The sequence below is a fragment of the Thalassophryne amazonica genome, chromosome 10 (genome assembly GCF_902500255.1).
Source record: "Thalassophryne amazonica chromosome 10, fThaAma1.1, whole genome shotgun sequence".
NCBI lineage: Eukaryota > Metazoa > Chordata > Actinopteri > Batrachoidiformes > Batrachoididae > Thalassophryne > Thalassophryne amazonica.
In genome coordinates, this window is record NC_047112.1 from 19,751,549 (window position 1) to 19,776,058 (window position 24,510).

The 24,510-nt window shown below is 45.5% G+C and overlaps 1 protein-coding gene across 1 annotated transcript in view; it reads left to right on the plus strand.

Moving 5' to 3' along the window:
* The window catches only part of LOC117519456 (collagen alpha-1(XXIV) chain), a 240,449-nt gene that overhangs the window by 69,772 nt on the left and 146,167 nt on the right, over positions 1–24,510 (plus strand). The window contains 3 exon segments of the mRNA XM_034180800.1: positions 5,350–5,394; positions 15,239–15,292; positions 21,487–21,531. Coding sequence (XP_034036691.1) covers positions 5,350–5,394; positions 15,239–15,292; positions 21,487–21,531 — 144 coding nt within the window.

A 24,510-nucleotide genomic window follows, 5' to 3' on the forward strand; every position in this document is an offset into this window, starting at 1 on the left:
CAGAACATTTTCATGGGCCTTAGTTTTATGGAGTTTCTGTTTGGTAGGGGTTTTTTTCTTTCTTTTTCTACATAGCCGTGGCTTGCTTAGAACGACAGTTACGAATGTAACTGAGGTTCTATGAATTCTGGATGACCGCCTGGTCATCTTAGCACCTAGATAACTACATGTGCGCAGCACAGAGAGGTCAAGAATATATACCAACAAAGTCACGCCATTGGATGTGACCTGGGTGACATCACTGGTTGTCTTTATATACCAGATGTACCCTGCGCTCATTTCTCACCGCCAGAGGGTGGTGCTTAGCACCTGGATGACTTAATACCAACAAGGTCACGAAGAGTCACACTCACCTAACATCAGCAGTGGGGAGTGGAGGCGTACAACACCACCGAAGTCACTGCAGGAGGATCAGCCACATTCAGTCTGTAATAGCAGGGCGAAGGTACAGGATGAAACCCACATAGCAGCAGCACATATATCACTTAAAGGAACACCTCTCAGTGCAGCCCAGGAGGTGGACACCCCTCTGGTGGAATGGCATGTAACTTTAGGAGGCTGAAGACCCCTGGACTTGTATACTTGTAAAATGGCATGACACAGGACAGGACACAGGGAACCTGAGACAGATAATCCTGGATCAGAATGCGGGGCATACACAGCCAAGGAAATTGACTGGTTAATATGGAAGGCTGAAATTCTCTTAGGTAAAAAGGATGGATTAGGCCACAGCATAACCCCAGATCCATCAGAATTCTATCGCAAACAGTTCTCAGTGACCGACAGGGCATGGAGCTCTCCCACTAGCTTTGCCGAAGATAATGCAAGTAGAAAGGCAGTTTTCACTGACACCCACTTAAGATCAGCACTTTCAACTGGTTCGAAAGGAGATAAGCTTAAACCCTCCAGGACTAGTGGAAGGTCCCATGAAGGTACGCGTGCAAGCCTTGGAGGCTGCAAATGTAGAGCACCTTTCAAAAAAACGACACACTAAGGAATGCGAACCCACTGACCGGCCGTTGACATAGACATGCCGGGCAGAGATTGCAGCAACATAAACCCTTAAAGTAGTGACAGAAAGTACTTTCTCCAGCAGTTCTTGTAAATATTTGAGTAGAATAGGCACAGGGCAATGCTCTGGGTCTAACCTTTGGTTCTCACACCACCGGACAAACAGCTTCCATCTGTTGCCATACAAAGCCCTGGTAGAAGCAGCATGTGAGTTAAGGATAGTCTGAACAACAGTTTGGCCACAGAGACCTAACAAGGAGTCCGGCCCTTCAGCGGCCACACGTGCAATTGAAGGAGTTCTGGGTGAGGGTGCCACATCCTCCCCTGTAGCTGTGACAACAAATCCTTCCTCTCTGGGAGAGCCCAAGGTTCCCCCTCAAGGAGTTTTTAAATCACAGAAAACCAAGTCCTCCCTGGCCAAAATGGAGCAACCAGTAGCACCCTGTGACTGCTCTGCTCTATCCTGTGCAGTGTCAGCATTAGCAGTGGAAGAGGGGGGAGGCATACAGGAGGCAGTCCGGCTACAGGTGAGCCAGTGCATCCTGCCCCAGGATGCACTGAGGCCTTGGTTGTTGATCCAGATCTGTAGGGGACGCAAGAACAGAAGTCCCAAAGGTACCACTATTGACATTGCAGTCAGTTTGCCCATCAACTGGAGCAGCAAATCACAAGACAGTGTCACAGTCCGCTAAACATGTGAGACAAGATGAATTACATCACCCACTCTCTGCAGGAATGGCGATGCAGTCATAGTTAGGGAGTTGATTGCAATGCCGATGTAGGTTGTTTGTTGAATGGGAACAAGAGAACTCTTCGCAAAATTCACTGTGAGTTCTAACTGAGAGACATGGTTCAGTAGAAGAGCTGTATCGTTGTGCGCCTGCTCTTGAGTCGGAGCGCAGACAAGCCAAATGTCTAAGTAGAGTAGGATTCTTAATCTGAGAGCTTGAACTGGTATGCGTGTCCCTCGAAAGCAAAGCGGAGAAACTGCCCGTGACGAGGTGCCACTGGCACATGGAAATAAGCATCCTTTAAGTCGACGCTTGTGAACCAGTCTCCTGATGTGATAGTTTGAAGAACGTCTACTGTGCGGAGCATGTGAAACTGCAGCACCTTGAGATAACTATTCAGATGTCGGAGAGCGAGGATAGGACGAAAGCCACCATCCTTCTTTGGAACAAGGAAGTAGATTGAATAGAACCCTCTGAACTGGTTTGAACTGTGAACTGGCTGTATGGCTCCCTTCTCCAGGAGTTCCAGAAACTCCCGTTGTAGGGCGGCAGACTTCACTGGGTCGGAAACAAGGGTCATCCTCACTCCATTGAATTTTGGAGGACAACATCTGAACTGAATACTGTAACCCTCGAACAAGGTTGAAATCACCCATGGATCTTGAACTTGGGCCTCCCAGTACCTGAGATGAGTTAGTGAAAAATGGCTTGGGCCCAAACGTTGGCAGTCAGACCCGACCACCTCTGCCTCGCATCCCTGAGAACCTCTGGGTGCGATTATTGTAAGTTCTGTGAAACCATTCAGTTCTCAGGGGTCTGCCTGTAGGCTCCCGAAAGGCAAGCCCCTTTGATAGCTGGCCTTCAACTGCGAAGGCACGCGCAGCTATATATATATATATATATATATATATATATATATATATATATATATATATATACCTTACCACCTCAGACTGACAGCCGCGCAGCCGCACCTACTGCGGGTGGTCAGTGAGGTATTCGATGGTCCAGGCGGTGAGATGTCCATCCACATCTGCGTCCTCCAGCTTCCCCCACAGCAGCTCTGGTCTGATGGTGTTGAAAGCGCTGGAGAAATCAAAGAACATGACTCTCACAGCGCTCCCACCGGTCTCCAGGTGGGTGAGCACTTGCTGCAGTAGGTAGATGACAGCATAATCTACCCCAATGTTGGGCCTGTAGGCGAACTGCAGTGGGTCCAGGATGTTGCTCACCACGGTGCGGAGGTGAGACAGGACGAGTCGTTCCATGGTCTTCATGAGGTGGGAGGTCAGGGCAACTGGTCTGTAGTGGGCCGGTCTCTTGGTGTGTGGTGTTTTGGGAATCAGCCGGAGCCATAACCAGGTTCGCAATAATGCTGTCGACGGAGGGCATACAGACCAGACCATACTGAGCCGAATCACACATAGAGCTAAGGGCTCTGCAGTCCTGTGATAGATGGGTAGATAATTTGGGTCTGCCCAACATCAGTGGAGCTCCTCAATGTATGGTAGCTAAGCTGGAACATTGAACTCAAGTTTCTGAGTGACTTTGAAAAAGGCACTTGAAGCAGTGGTTTCCGCAGGGGGATTGTCAATCCCAAGCCTGGATAAAGCCAACTGAAGAGCTTGCTGGACGAAGGATAGTCCCGCTCCGGTTTGCAGTAGGGACTCTGCCTCAGAGGCGTGAGAGCCCACCAATGAATGGCTTGCAGAGAGACTCCTCTCATCCTGGTCCTCCACATGCAAACAAAGTCGCTGACATCATTGGGAACTGTGTGCAGATGGCTAACACAAGCCCTGATGGTTACAGATAGCAATACAAAGTGTGAATCACACACAGTGTAAGTACTAACACAAGGCACGGAGCGTGAATCACTCACAGCCACAGTCGTAACACAAGGCACGGAGTGTGAATCACTCACAGCCACAGCCACAGCCGTAACACAAGGAAAGGTGCGTGAATTACTCACAGCCAGAGGTAACACAAGGCATGGAGCATGAATCATTCAGAGCCAGTCATAACACAAGGCACAGAGCGTGAATTACTCACAGCCACAGCCACAGCCGTAACACAAGGAAAGGTGCGTGAAGCACTCACAGCCACAGCCATAACACAAGGCACGGAGCGTGAATTACTCACAGCCAGAGGTAACACAAGGCACGGAGCATGAATCATTCAGAGCCAGTCGTAACACAAGGCACAGAGCGTGAATTACTCACAGCCAGAGGTAACACAAGGCAAAGAGCATGAATCACTCACAGCCAGTCGTTACACAAGGCACAGAGCGTGAATTACTCACAGCCAGCGGTAACACAAGGCACGGAGCATGAATCACTCACAGCCAGAGGTAACACAAGGCACGGAGCATGAATCACTCACAGGTACACAAAGATAACAATATCAACAGTGAAAATAAGACCCAATTAAAAGTCTAAAATCAACAAGGAAGAAAACAAAGGAATAAACTTAATAATAATAACTAAGTAACCTTTATCACTAAACTTAGTAATAAAAGTAAAACTTAATAATAATAATAATAATAATAATAATAATAAAAACAATAAAAACAATACCCATACAATGTCAAATATTCAATCCAGAGTCCATGCCAAGCATTTGAGCTTTGAGCATCTACTACAGATGGAAAAGTGCTATCGAAATGGAGACCATTAACCATGGATACCATTTAAAACAAACAAACAAAAAGGCTCCATCACCCATGTTTGCCTCTTCATAGCCTTCAAGAGGGAAGTGAACCAGGACAGCCAATCAAAATCCATTATCTTTAGCATTAACACCCCTGTTATTATAATTATATTAACGAAATAATAGATAGTCTATCTATCTATCTATTATTTCGTCTGCCAAGGACGTAATAAAATCATCAGCGTTTATTTATTTGTCTGTCTGTCTGTCTTTTAGCAAGATTACATCAAAACTACTGCACGCAATTTGATGAAATTTTGTACCATGGATACATATTAGACCAAGGAAGACTCCATTAAATCCTGGAGGTGATCCAGATCCAGATTCTGGATCAAGTTTCACTGTATATAGGCTTTGAAGGATGACTGTTAGCAGGGTTACGTAAAAACTACTGCACGGATTTTGACAAAATTTTCAATACAGATGTATATTAGGGCATGGAAGACTCCATAAAATTTTCGAGGTGATCCGGATGCAGATTCTGGATCAAGATTTCACTTTATATAGGTTTTGAAGGATTATATCAAAATTACGTCACGGATTCTCAACAAATTTTCACCACAGATACACATTAGGGCATGGAAGACTCCACTGAATTCTGGAGGTGATCTGGATCCAGATTGGCGGACGTCAGAAATCTCTGATTGCTCTTGTTCATTATCATTTTTCAGGTGTCATATTTTGTGAAGATTGCATTGGGAAAACTGCATACTTATTGTTGAAAGAATAAATAATTAAATAATTTTTACAGTTTGATCCACGTTTGTAAGAGCACACTCACCATTAACTGATTGTCTTGTGGTTCTCTTTATATAGTTTCTTTAATTTGTCACAAATCTCCAGTATGTAGTGGCATAATTGAGAAATAAAATAAAAAAATGTATTTTTGCTCATTTTGAAGGGTCCTAAAGGGTATCCAGGGCCACCAGGACTACCAGGAGAACAAGTAAGTCGTAAAATGTGTGTGTTCCATAAATTTTGTTGTACAATATTACATTTAAAAAAAACAGAATTGTTGGACCAACCTAAAAAAGAATGGTGATACTCACATGACGTAATTTTTAATTTCAATTTATTTTCATTTGTATAGCACCAAATCACAACAAAGTTGCCTCAAGGTGCTAAGGTCTAACCTTACCAACCCCTACAGCAGAGCACGTAGGTTGATCCAAAATAGCCTCAACAGTAACATGTATGCAAACCTGAACAAAATTAATTAATTAAAATTTTATCAGACAATGCAATTTAATTATGTTTTATATTTTTTAAAGTGATATCTTACAGATAATTTTTTTTCCCAACAGTTTCATCAAGTAGTTGGATTTTCAGATTTTTCATTTCACTGGAATAAACAAAATAGGCAGCACCATTTTTTTTTTTCTTTAAGATGGAGGAACATTTTTGTGTTGGAAAACATATTTGCTGTGTTTGGACTGTTTTCAGTTTAGAGGAAGAGAAACAACAAAATGCCTGTGCACACAAGTACACAAAACACATGTGTACCAAACACACGCTGCATCTTGTGCTTCACCTCTCACATCAGTCCCTCAGCTGTCCAATCAAGGAAGTGGTTTCTTTTATTCTCTTATCTTCCTCTACGCAGCGGAAAAACTCCTTACCTCCTAAAATGCTAACAATTACCACACCCAGTAACACAGGTCCTTCCATGTGCATGCAGAAAGAGAGATTTAAGAAAACCTTTCATGAGCCATAAATCTCTGTAATTTACTTCAGCGTCAGGCTCCTTTACGTCCCTGCAGCTGATTTGACTGCAAAGGAAAAAAAAATATGTAATCCACTTGTGGCATTGTCTTCACTTCAAACCATAAGTTTAGTCCTCAGTCATCTAAAAAATATTAAGTTATCCTGTGTTCCTGTTTAAAATGTAGGAGCACAGTGGATGTTTTGTGTTATGTGGCAGCATAAACACATGCATAGGTTTAGGTCATTCTTGTTGTGTGGGCCGCCAGAAGAGGAGGTACTGCTGGCCCACCACCAGAGGGCGCCCTGCCTGAAGTGCGGGCTTCAGGCACGAGAGGGCGCTGCCGCCATGGACACAGCCGGGGGTGACAGCTGTCGCTCATTACCTCTTGACAGCTGTCACCCATCTACTCAACATCATCTCACTCCATAAAGACCAGACGTCATCTCCACCTCGTTGCCGAGATATCATACTTCATAGGAGGTACTACTCTCAGCCTTTTTTTGAGATTTATAAATCTGTGATTGTGAGTGTTTGCAGGAGAACCGGTCGTTTTGGTGGAGGCTCTGCATTACGGCGCTCCTTTTCCTCTGAGACCACTGCAACGTGTTGAGTGAGAGGTGGAGGTGGCATTCCCACCGTTGTTGTTACTGGGTGTAAACACACCCACACTTGACTGTCTTTGTTCTTCACCAGCAGTACCAGATCCGACAGTCGGGGACGGTGATCACCTGGGAATTCGGGACTTGGCGGCTCCAGTATTCACCAGGTTCTGGGGCGGCGGAAATCGTGTGGTTCCGGCTCTTCTCAGGACAGACGTCTTCTATCCTCGAGCCTGCCCACACGTCACCTCTGTGTATTGACTGTTATGATATTCTGTGATTGTCTGTATGTTCGTTGTGCACATTCACAACATTAAATTGTTATATTTTGGCTCATCTATTGACCGTTCATTTGCGCCCCCTGTTGTGGGTCCGTGTCACTACACTTTCCCAACAGGATATCTCGGCCAGCGTCATGGACTCCGAGGGGCGTCACCCGGCTGTTGAACGACCAATGGGAGAGCAGGGAGCGCAGGCGTCTGCAGGAGACGTGATTGGTGAGCTGCAGCACATTCTCACCGCCTTTACGGCTCGGTTGGATCAAATGACTGAGCAAAACATCCTCCTGAACCGCAGGGTGGAGGCTCTCTCCGCACAGATGGCGGCGAGCGCTCAGGGCGCTGCTGCGGCTCGTCCTCCTGCCGACCCTGTGCAGGATAGAAACGTTCCAGTGGTGGTTCAACAACCCCTCCCACCATCTCCTGAAGCATACATAAGCCCTCCTGAGCCGTACGGAGGTTGTGTGGAGACGTGCGCGGACTTTCTTATGCAGTGTTCGCTCGTCTTCGCACAACGTCCCGTCATGTACGCGTCAGATGCTAGTAAAATAGCTTATGTGATTGCTCTGCTTCGGGGTAAAGCATGCGCCTGGGCTACGGCGCTCTGGGAACAGAACTCACGGTTGTTATCAGCATACACTGGGTTTGTGGGGGAGTTCAGAACAGTGTTTGATCACCCTAACAGAGGAGAGACCGCTTCAACTGTGCTGCTGTCAATGAGACAGGGACGCGAGAGCGCAGCCGCTTATGCAGTCAACTTCCGCATCGCGACTGCGAGGTCCGGCTGGAATAACGTTGCGCTCCGCGCCGCCTTCGTAAACGGACTGTCGTTGGTTCTGAAGGAGCAGCTGGTAGCTAAGGAGGAACTGCGGGATTTAGATGGGCTTATCGATCTCGTTATACGGTTAGACAATCGGTTGGAGGAACGCCGTCGGGAGCGAGGCGAAGGACGTGACCGGATACGCGCCGCCCCTCTCCCTTCCGGGTTCAATAAGGCGCCGCCCTCCCCACGCTCCACAGCCGCAGCGCTTTGTGGGGCAACAGCTCCCCCTGCTGACGTTGTTAGGGAAACGCACAGGGCCAAAATGGGGAGGCTGATCCGTGGAGAGTGTTTTCTCTGCAGCTCAACTGAGCACACACAGAGAAACTGCCCCAAACGGCCAAAACGACAACAACCGCCCTTAGAGACTGGGCTAAGGAGGGGTCAAACCATTCAAGTGAGACACACACAAATTGCCACACGACTCCCAGTCACAATCCTGAGCGGGGATTTAACCCTTCAAGCCCGAGCACTGGTGGACACGGGGTCAGAAGGGAATCTGCTAGACAGCAGATGGGCAAGGGAGGTAGGGCTCCCTCTGGTGGCGCTTCCTTCGCCATTGCAGGTGCGGGCACTAGATGGCACCCTCCTCCCTTTACTCACACACAAGACACAACCAGTAACTCTGGTAGTGTCTGGAAACCATCGGGAGGAGATTGAGTTTTTTGTGACTCCTTCTACCTCCCGCGTGATTTTGGGCATCCCATGGATGTTGAAGCACAATCCCCGGATTGATTGGCCGTCTGGGGTGGTGGTTCAGTGGAGCGAAACCTGCCATCGGGGGTGTTTAGGATCCTCGGTTCCTCCCGGTTCACAGGCTAAGGAGGAGGTCAAAGTCCCTCCCAATCTGACGGCAGTGCCGGTTGAGTACCACGATCTTCCTGACGTCTTCAGCAAGGATCTGGCACTCACCCTTCCCCCGCACCGTCCGTACGATTGTGCCATTGATTTGGTTCCAGGCACTGAGTTCCCGTCCAGCAGGCTGTACAACCTCTCACGACCTGAGCGCGAATCAATGGAGACCTACATCCGGGACTCATTAGCTGCCGGGCTGATCCGGAACTCCACCTCCCCGATGGGGGCAGGTTTCTTTTTTGTGGGCAAGAAAGATGGCGGACTTCGTCCATGTATTGATTACAGGGGGCTGAATGAGATTACGGTTCGCAACCGATACCCGTTGCCATTGTTAGATTCCGTGTTCACCCCCCTGCATGGAGCCAAAATCTTTACTAAGCTGGATCTTAGGAATGCGTATCACCTGGTTCGGATCCGGAAGGGAGACGAATGGAAGACGGCATTTAACACCCTGTTAGGTCACTTTGAGTACCTGGTCATGCCGTTCGGCCTCACCAACGCCCCCGCGACGTTCCAAGCCTTGGTTAACGATGTCTTGCGGGACTTCCTGCACCAATTCGTCTTCGTATATCTGGACGATATTCTCATCTTTTCTCCGGATCCTGAGACCCATGTCCAGCATGTATGTCAGGTCCTGCAGCGGTTGTTAGGGAACCGACTGTTTGTGAAGGGCGAGAAGTGCGAGTTTCACCGCGCGTCTTTGTCCTTCCTGGGGTTTATAATCTCCTCCAACTACATCGCCCCTGATCCGGCCAAGGTTGTGGCGGTGAGAGATTGGCCCCAACCACCAAGCCGTAGGAAGCTGCAACAGTTCCTCGGCTTTGCTAATTTCTATAGGAGGTTCATTAAGGGCTACAGTCAGGTAGTTATCCCCCTGACAGCCCTGACCTCTCCAAAAGTCCCCTTCACCTGGTTGGATCGGTGCGAAGCCGCGTTCAAGGAGTTGAAACGACGGTTCTCTACTGCGCCAGTTTTGGTGCAGCCCGACCCTAGCCGCCAGTTCATGGTTGAAGTGGACGCCTCTGACTCAGGGATAGGAGACGTGCTGTCCCAGAGCGGAGAGACCGATAAGGTTCTTCACCCGTGTGCCTACTTTTCCCGCAGGTTGACCCCGGCTGAACGGAACTATGACGTCGGCAATCGAGAACTCCTTGCGGTGAAAGAGGCTCTTGAGGAGTGGAGACACCTGTTGGAGGGAGCGTCTGTGCCATTCACGGTTTTCACTGACCATCAGAACCTGGAGTATATCAGGACCGCCAAGCGGCTGAACCCCAGGCAAGCCCGCTGGTCACTGTTCTTCGGGCGTTTCGACTTCCGGATCACCTATCGCCCCGGGACCAAGAACCAGAGATCGGATGCCTTGTCCTGGGTACACGAAGACGAAGTCAAAACAGAGCTGTCGGATCCACCGGAGCCCATCATTCCGGAGTCCACTATCGTGGCCATCCTCACCTGGGACGTGGAGAAGACCGTCCAGGAGGCCCTGGCACGGAGCCCGGACCCTGGAACCGGTCCGAAGAACCGTCAGTACGTCCCACCAGAGGCCAGAGCTGCAGTCTTGGACTTCTGTCACGGTTCCAAGCTCTCCTGTCATCCAGGGGTGCGAAGGACCGTGGCAGTTGTCCGGCAGCGCTTCTGGTGGGCGTCTATGGAGGCCGACGTCCGGGAATATATCCAGGCCTGCACCACCTGTGCCAGGGGCAAGGCAGTACATAAGAAGGCCCAAGGGCTCCTCCAGCCGCTGCCGGTGCCTCATCGCCCCTGGTCCCACATCGGCCTGGATTTCGTCACGGGCCTCCCGCCGTCCGAGGGCAACACCACCATCTTCACGATAGTGGACCGATTCTCCAAGGCGGCCCACTTCGTGGCCCTCCCGAAGCTCCCGACAGCCCAGGAGACAGCAGACCTCCTGGTCCACCACGTCGTCCGTCTGCATGGGATACCCTCCGACATCGTCTCTGATCGTGGTCCCCAGTTCTCCTCACATGTCTGGAAGAGCTTCTGCAGGGAACTGGGGGCCACCGTGAGCCTCTCGTCCGGGTACCATCTACAGACGAACGGACAGGCAGAGCGGGCCAACCAGGACTTGGAACAGACCCTCCGCTGCGTCACATCCGCACACCCGACGGCCTGGAGTAACCATCTGGCCTGGATCGAGTATGCGCATAACAGCCAGGTGTCTTCTGCCACCGGACTCTCCCCATTTGAGGTGTGTTTGGGGTATCAGCCCCCGTTGTTTCCCGTGGTGGAGGGAGAGGTCGGTGTGCCCTCGGTCCAGGCCCACCTGCGGAAGTGCCGTCGGATGTGGCGCTCCGCCCGTTCTGCCTTGTTGAAGGCCCGGACGAGGGCGAAGACCCATGCAGACCGCCGGCGATCCCCGGCCCCTGCTTACCAGCCCGGGCAGGAGGTGTGGCTTTCCACGAAGGACATCCCCCTCCAGGTGGACTCCCCAAAACTTCAGGACAGGTACATTGGCCCCTTCAGGATCCTCAAAGTCCTCAGTCCTGCCGCAGTGAAGCTCCAACTCCCGGCTTCACTGCGGATCCATCCGGTTTTCCACATGTCCCGCATCAAACCTCACCACACCTCACCCCTCTGTGCTCCCGGACTGGCGCCGCCTCCTGCTCGGATCATCGACGGGGAGTCGGCTTGGACGGTGCGCCGGCTCCTGGACGTCCGACAGATGGGTCGGGGGTTCCAGTACTTGGTGGACTGGGAGGGGTATGGACCCGAAGAACGCTCCTGGGTGAAGAGGAGCTTCATCCTGGATCCAGCCCTCCTGGCTGACTTCTACCGCCGACACCCCGACAAACCTGGTCGGGCGCCAGGAGGCACCCGTTGAGGGGGGGGTCCTGTTGTGTGGGCCGCCAGAAGAGGAGGTACTGCTGGCCCACCACCAGAGGGCGCCCTGCCTGAAGTGCGGGCTTCAGGCACGAGAGGGCGCTGCCGCCATGGACACAGCCGGGGGTGACAGCTGTCGCTCATTACCTCTTGACAGCTGTCACCCATCTACTCAACATCATCTCACTCCATAAAGACCAAACGTCATCTCCACCTCGTTGCCGAGATATCATACTTCATAGGAGGTACTACTCTCAGCCTTTTTTTGAGATTTATAAATCTGTGATTGTGAGTGTTTGCAGGAGAACCGGTCGTTTTGGTGGAGGCTGTGCATGACGGCGCTCCTTTTCCTCTGAGACCACTGCAACGTGTTGAGTGAGAGGTGGAGGTGGCATTCCCACCGTTGTTGCTGGGTGTACACACACCCACACTTGACTGTCTTTGTTCTTCGCCAGCAGTACCAGATCCAACAGTCGGGGACGGTGATCACCTGGGAATTCGGGACTTGGCGGCTCCAGTATTCACCAGGTTCTGGGGCGGCGGAAATCGTGTGGTTCCGGCTCTTCTCAGGACAGACGTCTTCTATCCTCGAGCCTGCCCACACGTCACCTCTGTGTATTGACTGTTATGATATTCTGTGATTGTCTGTATGTTTGTTGTGCACATTCACAACATTAAATTGTTATATTTTGGCTCATCTATTGACCGTTCATTTGCGCCCCCTGTTGTGGGTCTGTGTCACTACACTTTCCCAACAATTCTATTGTGGATTTAATATAGCAAGTTATTGTTTATAAGGCTGTGTTATTTATGTTTCCCCAGGTGTAATTTACATGTTTAAAATCGATTTTAAAATTTTTGATTCACTGTGCCCTGGACACTAATTCACGGGGCACAGTGATCAACTTAGAATATAATGGAAAAAACGCATGATTCTCACGATTTCTTCAAAATGTTTAAATATATGCTGATGCATATACAAACTATAATCCAGCAAACCAGCTATGTAATGTGTGAGTGTCTGATATAGTGATATAAGTTCTTTAGAAACTATTAGAAATATAACTGTCATAATTTCTGTTCAGATGTGAAAACTTTTGTTTATATACACAAATTATAGAAATAATTCATGGAAAAATAAATGCATAAGCTTCAACAAGTAATATTTGTCATCCACTTGATACTGGGGCTTAGTAAATCACTTTCTAGACTCACTGACTGTGCCCCGGGTGCATGTGACACACATGAGTCATGTTATCAAATAGCTGATAGTCTGGAGAAGACATAACACATGCTCATCAGCTGGATGGGGTAGTCTTCTAACTAATAACAATTTTTTGGGCCACCTTTCCTCTGTTGTGAGAAATAAATACAAAGACACTGACGTCTACAAAATCTACTTTTGATAGGAAAAAAACTGACTTCACTTACCACTTAGTTTTACCCTTAATGTATCCAAAAACAAAACACTATTTTTTTTTTACCCTTAATGTATCCAAAAACAAAACACTAATTTATAAGGGGGATGTCTTTATGCATAAAAATATGGCATAATTGCTGCAAATATATATGTAGTTTTGCAAATATAGCTACTGATTCACTGTGCCCTGTGATTCACCGTGCCCCGGTTTCTCCTACTGCTATTTACTGGTATTTTAAAAATCTGACTATCCTGCTGACATGGAAGGTATCACCACCGTGATCTCAACCGCAGTATGTACAAAGTATCCGCTGGAAAGCTGGACAATGCATGGACAAAGATGATGAAGAAACCCAAAAAATCCAGGAACAAACCCACCGTCAGAGGAAACAGTAGTATAATGCAAGTCTCAAAAACTCAGACCAGAAAGACCAATTAAGGCAAGAAACTATCAAAGGGCTTTCTAGTATAGATAAGACCTGACTTCCTGACGAGCTGAAGCTGTGGTGCTTGCAGTTCAGATTGTTCCCCAGTCTGATGTGGCCTCTAAAGGTCTATAAGGTCCTCAGCTCCAAAATGAAAAAGCCTGAGAGGACAGTCAGTTATTTTATCAAGAAGTGTTTAGTTCTCCCATGGTGTCTCATCAACATCGGCTTGTACGGACAGGCTGCTCTGGCAGTGTCTGGCTCAAGCCTTACATAGGAATATAAATGTACCAAAACGAGGCTGGACATGATTCTAACAGAGCTTCAAGATATTACAATATGTGCGACTGCTCCCAGACAGGCAAAGGGGAGGAAGGGAACCCTGGCCAGCACTGTACAGCAAACAAAGTCTGCTCTCAGGCAGAGAGACATTGTGGGACAGGCACAACAGGGAAGAGGTGGGTTTGGGTGATGGATAATTTGACCCACGTGGGATAGGCCAGCATCTACCCCAAGAAGAAAACTGGACGTTGCTGAGCTTCAACAGCAAGAGGAAGCAGAGAGATGTCTGAGAGCAGCCCCTCAGCCAAAACAGGGCCAGTGGACTAGTTGGGAAACCTGGCTGATTAGAAGTTCACCTGTAGGGATCGGTAGGAGATGGAAGAAAGCCGAAGCAGCCTCATCAGCTGTGTTTACAATTGCACTCTGTCTATCAGTCTGTCTGTGGGTGCACGTGTCTGTGCTTACATAGATGTGTCAGTCATACTTTCTTGGGTACATGATTGCTTTTACAGCATTGTTGTGATTTGCACCAAATTTGAACTGGACATCATAAATGAGTATATCTGGGACAACTTATACCAACAACCTCTAAACACCCCCACTTCACTTTACAGGGTATTAATTATTTTTAATTAGTATCCCCATTGTTTGTTTTCCCCCATTACCAGCTGGGTCTTCTTCACATCCCCTACCGTAACCAGTCTCTCCTAATTTATCAAAGTGATCAAGCCAACACTAACTAAATTACCAGTGGAAAAAGGGTAACTTCTTATTAACATAACGACGAGCTTCATACCTCACTGTAATAATGTTATCTTCACACCAGAAAGCAGGGGAAAGAACTATCGTCCCAAAAACCGATGTGAAATGTCATCTTTGACTAGCTTACTAGATGTTCTCCAAGAACCTTTGCTAAGAGACATTAAGCTAGCTAGCTATCAGCAGAGAGCTGCCAGTTTTTACACCAGGGGTATTATCTCATTCCAGAATAGGTAGAGAGGGTGCAGGTTTTCTTTGCAACCACCCACTCCACCAGGTGATTTCACTGACTAACATTATTTTGAGCAGATGGAATCAGTTAATCAGTGAAATCACCTGGTGGAGTGGGTGGTTGCAAAGAAAACCTGCACCCTCTCGGCCCTTTCTGGAATGATTTGAACACCCCTGTTTGACACCATGCCTTTCGTCTAATTGTGTTCCTGATGTAGGCTTTCCGACAAAACGAAGGTGTGATAATGATAAGATAACCCTTGCTACGTGACTTGGTTTATTTTCTCAGACCTGGCAACCAGGTCAGAGAGTCATTGAGGTCAGCTGTGTACATGTTGACTAGTCCTCCCTGTGTCCAGTAAACTGATGTACTGATGTTCACTTGCAAATTTGGTGGCGTTCTCTTTAAGAGACAGAGTCATGTCGTTGGAGGTTGGGGACGTGAACAGTGCTTGTTTTATTCCTGACTTGGCAGGTTGGTAGAGGACTGAATTTCCCCTGTTTCACCTTATCCAGCCATTTAATCTCCTAACTCACTGTGTGTGTGCATGTGTATGTCTCTTTCTGCACTGCAGGGCATACCAGGACCTCTGGGGGAAGATGGGACTGCAGGTTACCCTGGCAGGCAGGTGCAGTGAAAAATCACAAAAAAAGAAAAAAAAAAGCTTTTATTTCCTTCATCCATCATCTTAAATTCTCTATTTCTGTACTGAGATTCTGACACCATGAAATACATTTAAATACCGTTGTAATGTAGTAAAGTACAGCAGTTCTGTGCATCTGTGCCCAATCAAATTTGTGTCAGATATTTGCAGTCATTTAACTATTAATTAGTGTGTGTGTTTTAGGTAAGATATTATTACATTTTTGACAGCTCTTGCTTGCCTCTACTGGTGGTTGGCTCTCACTGCGGTATTGTATCACTTCCTGTTCCGGAGCACAGCGGTGTTTTTCTGTATCTGTTAGCTGTTTAATCTGCGCAGTTAGATTGATCTAGTTAACTAGATAACGATTTGTTTCACAGTGTAATCTTCACGTGCCTTAACTAAAGCACTCCCTCTGCTGAATCACCTCTAAATTATTTACACATTATTCACTTTGTGTGTTTTTAGGAATCCACTAGCTTAGTGCAGCTACTAGCTCTTAGCCGGTTTAGCATGGCGGCTTCTCCTGTCTCTCCCGCACTTTTCTGCTCTGGGTGTGAAATGTTTAGTTATTCCTCGGCCTCCTTTAGCAGTAATGGTACTTGTAATAAGTGTAGCTTATTCGTAGCTTTGGAGGCCAGGCTGGGCGAATTGGAGACAAGGCTCCGCACCGTGGAAAATTCTACAGCTAGCCAGGTCCCTGTAGTCGGTATGGACCAAGGTAGCTTAGCCGCCGTTAGTTTCCCTCTGGCAGATCCCGAGCAGCCGGGAAAGCAGGCCGACTGGGTGACTGTGAGGAGGAAGCGTAGTTCTAAACAGAAGCCCCGTGTACACCGCCAACCCGTTCACATTTCTAACCGTTTTTCCCCACTCGACGACACACCCGCCGAGGATCAAACTCTGGTTATTGACGATTCTGTTTTGAGAAATGTGAAGTTAGTGACACCAGCAACCATAGTCAATTGTCTTCCGGGGGCCAGAGCAGGCGACACTGAAGGAAATTTGAAACTGCTGGCTAAGGCTAAGCGTAAATTTGGTAAGATTGTAATTCACGTCGGCAGTAATGACACCCAGTTACGCCAATCGGAGGTCACTAAAATGAACATTGAATCAGTGTGTAACTTTGCAAAAACAATGTCAGAATCTGTAGTTTTCTCTGGTCCCCTCCCCAATCGGACCGGGAGTGACATGTTTAGCCGCATGTTCTCCTTGAATTGAAACCTGGTCTTGTTAGGAGAGACGGCATCCATCCCCCTTTGGATGGAGCAGCTCTCATTTCTAGAAATCTGGCCAATTTTCTTAAATCCTCCAAACCGTGACTATCCAGGGTTGGGACCAGGAAGCAGAGTTGTAGTCTTACACACCTCTCTGCAGCTTCTCTCCCCCTGCCATCCCCTCATTACCCCATCCCCGTAGAGACGGTGCCTGCTCCCAGACCACCAATAACCAGCAAAAATCTATTTAAGCATAAAAATTCAAAAAGAAAAAATATAGCACCTTCAACTGCACCACAGACTAAAACAGTTAAATGTGGTCTATTAAACATTAGGTCTCTCTCTTCTAAGTCCCTGTTAGTAAGTGATATAATAATTGATCAACATATTGATTTATTCTGCCTTACAGAAACCTGGTTACAGCAGGATGAATATGTTAGTTTAAATGAGTCAACACCCCCGAGTCACACTAACTGCCAGAATGCTCGTAGCAGGGGCCGAGGCGGAGGATTAGCAGCAATCTTCCATTCCAGCTTATTAATTAATCAAAAACCCAGACAGAGCTTTAATTCATTTGAAAGCTTGACTCTTAGTCTTGTCCATCCAAATTGGAAGTCCCAAAAACCAGTTTTATTTGTTATTATCTATCGTCCACCTGGTCGTTACTGTGAGTTTGTCTGTGAATTTTCAGACCTTTTGTCTGACTTAGTGCTTAGCTCAGATAAGATAATTATAGTGGGCGATTTTAACATCCACACAGATGCTGAGAATGACAGCCTCAACACTGCATTTAATCTATTATTAGATTCAACTGGCTTTGCTCAAAATGTAAATGAGTCCACCCACCACTTTAATCATATCTTAGATCTTGTTCTGACTTATGGTATGGAAATTAAAGACTTAACAGTATTCCCTGAAAACTCCCTTCTGTCTGATCATTTCTTAATAACATTTACATTTACTCTGATGGACTACCCAGCAGTGGGGAATAAGTTTCATTACACTAGAAGTCTTTCAGAAAGCGCTGTAACTTGGTTTAAGGATATGATTCCTTCTTTATGTTCTCTAATGCCATATACCAACACAGTGCAGAGTAGCTACCTAAACTCTGTAAGTGAGATAGAGTATCTCGTCAGTAGTTTTACATCCTCATTGAGGACAACTTTGGATGCTGTAGCTCCTCTGAAAAAGAGAGCTTTAAATCAGAAGTGCCTGACTCCGTGGTATAACTCACAAACTCGCAGCTTAAAGCAGATAACCCGTAAGTTGGAGAGGAAATGGCATCTCACTAATTTAGAAGATCTTCACTTAGCCTGGAAAAAGAGTCTGTTGCTCTATAAAAAAGCCCTCCTTAAAGCTAGGACATCTTACTACTCATCACTAATTGAAGAAAATAAGAACAACCCCAGGTTTCTTTTCAGCACTGTAGCCAGGCTGACAAAGAGTCAGAGCTCTATTGAGCCGAGTATTCCTTTAACTTTAACTAGTAATGACTTCATGACTTTCTTTGCTAATAAAATTTTAACTATTAGAGAAAAAATTACTCATAACCATCCCAAAGACGTATCGTTATCTTTGGCTGCTTTCAGTGATGCCGGTATTTGGTTAGACTCTTTCTCTCAGATTGTTCTGTCTGAGTTATTTTCATTAGTTACTTCATCCAAACCATCAACATGTCTATTAGACCCCATTCCTACCAGGCTGCTCAAGGAAGCCCTACCATTATTTAATGCTTTGATCTTAAATATGATCAATTTATCTTTATTAGTTGGCTATGTACCACAGGCTTTTAAGGTGGCAGTAATTAAACCATTACTTAAAAAGCCATCACTTGACCCAGCTATCTTAGCTAATTATAGGCCAATCTCCAACCTTCCTTTTCTCTCAAAATTCTTGAAAGGGTAGTTGTAAACCAGCTAACTGATCATCTGCAGAGGAATGGTCTATTTGAAGAGTTTCAGTCAGGTTTTAGAATTCATCATAGTACAGAAACAGCATTAGTGAAGGTTACAAATGATCTTCTTATGGCCTCAGACAGTGAACTCATCTCTGTGCTTGTTCTGTTAGACCTCAGTGCTGCTTTTGATACTGTTGACCATAAAATTTTATTACAGAGATTAGAGCATGCCATAGGTATTAAAGGCACTGCGCTGCGGTGGTTTGAATCATATTTATCTAATAGATTACAATTTGTTCATGTAAATGGGGAATCTTCTTCACAGACTAAGGTTAATTATGGAGTTCCACAAGGTTCTGTGCTAGGACCAATTTTATTCACTTTATACATGCTTCCCTTAGGCAGTATTATTAGACGGCATTGTTTAAATTTTCATTGTTACGCAGATGATACCCAGCTTTATCTATCCATGAAGCCAGAGGACACACACCAATTAGCTAAACTGCAGGAATGTCTTACAGACATAAAGACATGGATGACCTCTAATTTCCTGCTTTTAAACTCAGATAAAACTGAAGTTATTGTACTTGGCCCCACAAATCTTAGAAACATGGTGTCTAACCAGATCCTTACTCTGGATGGCATTACCCTGACCTCTAGTAATACTGTGAGAAATCTTGGAGTCATTTTTGATCAGGATATGTCATTCAAAGCGCATATTAAACAAATATGTAGGGACTGCTTTTTTGCATTTACGCAATATCTCTAAAATTAGAAAGGTCTTGTCTCAGAGTGATGCTGAAAAACTAATTCATGCATTTATTTCCTCTAGGCTGGACTATTGTAATTCATTATTATCAGGTTGTCCTAAAAGTTCCCTGAAAAGCCTTCAGTTAATTCAAAATGCTGCAGCTAGAGTACTAACAGGGACTAGAAGGAGAGAGCATATCTCACGCATATTGGCCTCTCTTCATTGGCTTCCTGTTAATTCTAGAATAGAATTTAAAATTCTTCTTCTTACTTATAAGGTTTTGAATAATCAGGTCCCATCTTATCTTAGGGACCTCATAGTACCATATCACCCCAATAGAGCGCTTCGCTCTCAGACTGGAGGCTTACTTGTAGTTCCTAGGGTTTGTAAGAGTAGAATGGGAGGCAGAGCCTTCAGCTTTCAGGCTCCTCTCCTGTGGAACCAGCTCCCAATTCAGATCAGGGAGACAGACACCCTCTCTACTTTTAAGATTAGGCTTAAAACTTTCCTTTTTGCTAAAGCTTATAGTTAGGGCTGGATCAGGTGACCCTGAACCATCCCTTAGTTATCCTGCTATAGACTTAGACTGCTGGGGGGTTCCCATGATGCACTGAGTGTTTCTTTCTCTTTTTGCTCTGTATGCACCACTCTGCATTTAATCATTAGTGATTGATCTCTGCTCCCCTCCACAGCATGTCTTTTTCCTGGTTCTCTCCCTCAGCCCCAACCAGTCCCAGCAGAAGACTGCCCCTCCCTGAGCCTGGTTCTGCTGGAGGTTTCTTCCTGTTAAAAGGGAGTTTTTCCTTCCCACTGTCGCCAAGTGCTTGCTCACAGGGGGTCGTTTTGACCGTTGGGGTTTTTACGTAATTATTATATGGCCTTGCCTTACAATATAAAGCGCCTTGGGGCAACTGTTTGTTGTGATTTGGTGCTACATAAATAAAATTGATTGATTGATTGATTGATTGATTGATTGATTGATTGATTGATTGATTGATTAATGGAACCAATAACCCACTGAATTCTGAATCCATCTTTGAGCCTGTCTGCTGCACATCTCTGACTTGGTGATTGAGCATTTAATGAAACAAGCCATTGTCTGTCCTTAACTGTGTTCTAGTACAAGTGGTGCTGTTTCACCAAATTACAAATTACATAGACACACATTTTGTGTAATGCATTGGTAGATGCATTACACAAAAGATGCAAAAAACAAAACAAAACTGGATCACCTCCAAAATGTAATCACTTGTTGATAAACCAAAAGTCTAACACCCCATCAAATTCCATTAAAATACAGCTGTAAATGTATAAGTTATGACTAGTTTGTTGCCCGTGGGGATCCATGGGCTCTACATTGGGCAATGTTTATAAAATGGGTAGCTGACATTTTTCAAGGGTGGTATTAAATTATACAAAGTTTCTATAATGATTTGGAATGGTATGTGAGTCCAGAATGCAATTATCAATGTCCATTGTTCACTGTTGTTATGTAATATCCGTAATTTCTCCAAAAATCTTAGTCCAGTCAATGTTCCATTTTGGCAGCATTCATCTTTGACCCAAAATACATAAACATACTAAATGGCAAATGCCAGCTCTCCCCAGTTTGTCCATGATTGAAGTTATACACACGCACACATGCATGCACACACACATACACAGATGCTACTTGGCTTTTAATATACAGATGATTTACCGCCCCCTGCTGGAATGGTGTGTGAGTCCAGAATTTAATTTCAATGTCCATTGTTCACCGTTGTTGCCTAACATATCTAATTTCTCCCAAAATATTAGTCCTATCAACTTACCATTTTTGTAGCGTTCATCCTATGTCCCAGATCCATATTGCCATACTTAAAAAAATTAAGGCAAATAATAAAATAAATATTAAATAAGACTTTATTGAACAATAAAAGGCACGTGAGATACAGTGGTGGATGTGGCACAACAAGATGTGTAGTCTCAGTTGATAATTCTGTTTATGTCAGGTATGTCTCTATTTCAGTCATTTTCACTGACTATAGGCTTAATGGTGAAATGCACAAATATGCATGTATGTAATCTGTGTAGTTTGGGAAGTTTAAACCACATCCACTGCCAATTAAATGATCCAGGAAATATAAAGTTGCTGCTTCAGTAATGAGCAGAATGTATTTTTTTAATCCATGTGTCAGTCAAACCCATTGTGTCTCTCTTATCAGTCCAAATGCACAGCGATTTGTTTAGGTTTGCCATCCCACCTGAAATATGACCACTGTGCTTGTGTGAACTGTGCAAATGCATCCTCCTCACCAGAATGTTGTCTTTGTTGCAGGGTTCAGCTGGGCCACAGGGTAACCCAGGTCCCAAAGGTATCCGCGTAAGTACAGTAGGACTTTGCCTACTTTCCCTGAGCTGTGTGAAAGCAGAGTAAATGGGGTCAAAGGAGCTGGTGAGAAAAGGACTTGAGTAGAAGGATCCAAGAATGGGAATTACGATGCTGGACCAGAGCAGGGAGAATGGGTAGAACTGTAAAGTCAAACATTGCATTGCACTGATAAACTGTGACTATACGAGTATATGAGTATATGAGTGAGAAAACAGAAAAAAAAGAAGGAAGCAGAGCGGGAGGTCCACAAATCCACATAATAACTAACATTAGACTAACTACTGCAGGCGAGTTATACGTCTGGGATTTGCAGATGTTGGGACGAACAGCATCAACAGGATGGTGGATTTGTACTCTGTGACCTTTAACTACAAGGCACTTATCTGTGAAAGTGAGATCAGGGCTTTAGTCAGTCCACAGGGCCGTAGTGTCTTAGTACAGCCATGGGGACCTTCTCCTGAACAATTCACCAATTTAAATCAGAAATCAGTTTTAAAGTATAAGTACATTAATTCTCTGACCTCTTGATCTGCCTAAATGCACTATGAACCAGTCAATGGCTTATTTTTAACATGACAGTTGAACAGTTGACTTCACTCAGTTGAACAACTGAGTGAAGTTGACATGCTGCTGAGTCCCCGTCTTCAAACTCTCGCAAATGTTCAATGGTTAGCGTGAAAATCATGCGGAATCACAACATTAAACTCAGTCCAAGCATTTATTAAACGCTCGTTTTTACTCCCATGCTACTGTACATGTATGTCTGGCTGATGTGCCACTACATGGCAAAGGACATGAATCATAACAGTAACAGGTCAGACATTTGAAAAAAAAATTCTAGATGAATTTCAGCACATGGAAATTTATGCTGTACGAACAGGCTCCAAAACAGCTGGCTTCTTCGTTTGGGTTTATTCTCTATGCTGCTCTTTTGATGCTGTATGTGCTGCTGCCCCTACTGGTGAGCAAAAGGTGAATGGTGGCAGTGCCAGCCTGAAACCTGAAGAAGATCCCTGGTCTTGTAAGAAATATGGTTTTGAATCTAAGGGCCCCTTCACACATAGTGCAAAGTTTGGACGAAGTGCACACTTAGTGCGCATGAAGCAGGAATCGTGTGCACACTTAGTGCGCATGAAGCAGGAATCGTGTGCAAACTGTGTAATGTCGTCACTGTCACGAATGCCTCGTACACTTGTTGCTACAACTATCTGCACACATTCGCGGCAGGTGTCTGGCAAATTCCAGGTGACATGTACGAACATCTAACACTGCTTTCATGATTGATTAACCCAGCCTTAACCGGGGAGGGGGTCTGAGACACGCTTTATCCCCTGTTTACAATGGGGTACTCAGATCAAAGCAGTTTCAGTCTTTTGTTCATGGTAATGAGTCATTCACGTCATCAGCAGAGTCGTCAAGGGAGCCATCAGGAGAGGGACAGCTGCCCTGTCATTAGGAGGGTGCTAACTAGAGCACAATAGGTGCTAATTAGAGCTATTGTTTAGTCACTAGCCTATAGCAGTCTGCCTCTCAGTAGGAGGGGTCTGGTTAGGTTTAAAACTCCAGCTTTTGTGACTTCTTGATTATTCTTCTCTACAAGAGTCAAGACAGAAGTCAGACCACCAGAGCAAGAATTTTAGCTGAGGAAGCTTCTACGATTTGAAGCGAAACATCCTGGCGTCAAACAACCCAGTCTAGTCGAAGATTCAAGCTTCTCTACTATGCTTTCATGGCACTTCAAAAATGCGTGTCGGGTAGAACACATGCACGGCCAGCTGGACGTACCTGACCAGTAGATGTTCTCATTCATGTCATTTCATGACTGTATGTCTGTGACCATGGGTCATCACCAGAGGAACAGACGGGTCATATTTGTATTTCTCGCTTGATAAATGCAGAGTTTTTATATGGTGTGGGATTTAATTTTTTTTTTTTTTTTTGTAATACTTCCATGTCCTTCCTGATATGAGGCAGATTCCCGCAGCTTTCAAAGAACAGTTCTGTAGCTCAGTGGTAACATCTCTGACTGCAGATCAGAGGTTTTGAAAGGCGCGAGTTTGCATCCCGGGTGGTGTGGGGTTTTTTTTCTTCTTTTTTTTATTATTCCACATAAGCGGCACGATGTGGTCCCACAGGTACCAGCTGGTTTTTATTTTATTATTTATTCTACATAAGCGGCGCGATGTGGTTCCACACGTACCAACTGGTTTTCAGTTCTTCCACATAAGTGATGCCATGTGGTGCACCTGGCACTGTTCCTGCTTGACGGACACCAGCGCGTGCACGAACTCTCGCACCGGGTTCGTGCACGCCTACCTGTTCACCTGTTCGTGCGATGTTATTATGAGAATAGACTTTTAATTTTACAAGGATAAAGATGTCATTTTATGAGAGAAAAACTCTGCATCTCAAAATGATATCTGTGGAGCACTTTGTTAAGTTGTAATTCAGTATAGGTTTTACAAATAAGGAAATACGTCATTTTTTGGCCCATCTGCACCACATTATCATTAGGATCAGAATTTTGAAACGAATATGCAAGAAAATGTGTCTATTCCGTAGAAGGAACCACACGGACTTCGCCTGTAGTACCGTTGCTCTCAAAATCATCTCTTTTGTGGAGGAGGAGATGGCTGGAACTGGCAGTCGACGGGATTATCGTGTTTTGTATAAATACAACATTATTCACATAATATTATAACTTTATTTTTGTAATATTACGAGTTTTTTTCTCATAAAATTAAGATTTTTTTTCTCATAAAATTACGACTTTATTCTCGTAATATTATGACTTTACTCTCAAAGTCTAAAAAAAAAGCTCAATGTGGCCCTAAAACGCCGTTGTAATATTGTAACCCATGTATTAAGATACATATTAGATGGTCTTATAAAGGAGAGATGCACACACCCCTATTCAGCATGCAGGTTCAGTATCAGTGAGATCTGCAGTAATTGGGTGAAGTGAAAGGG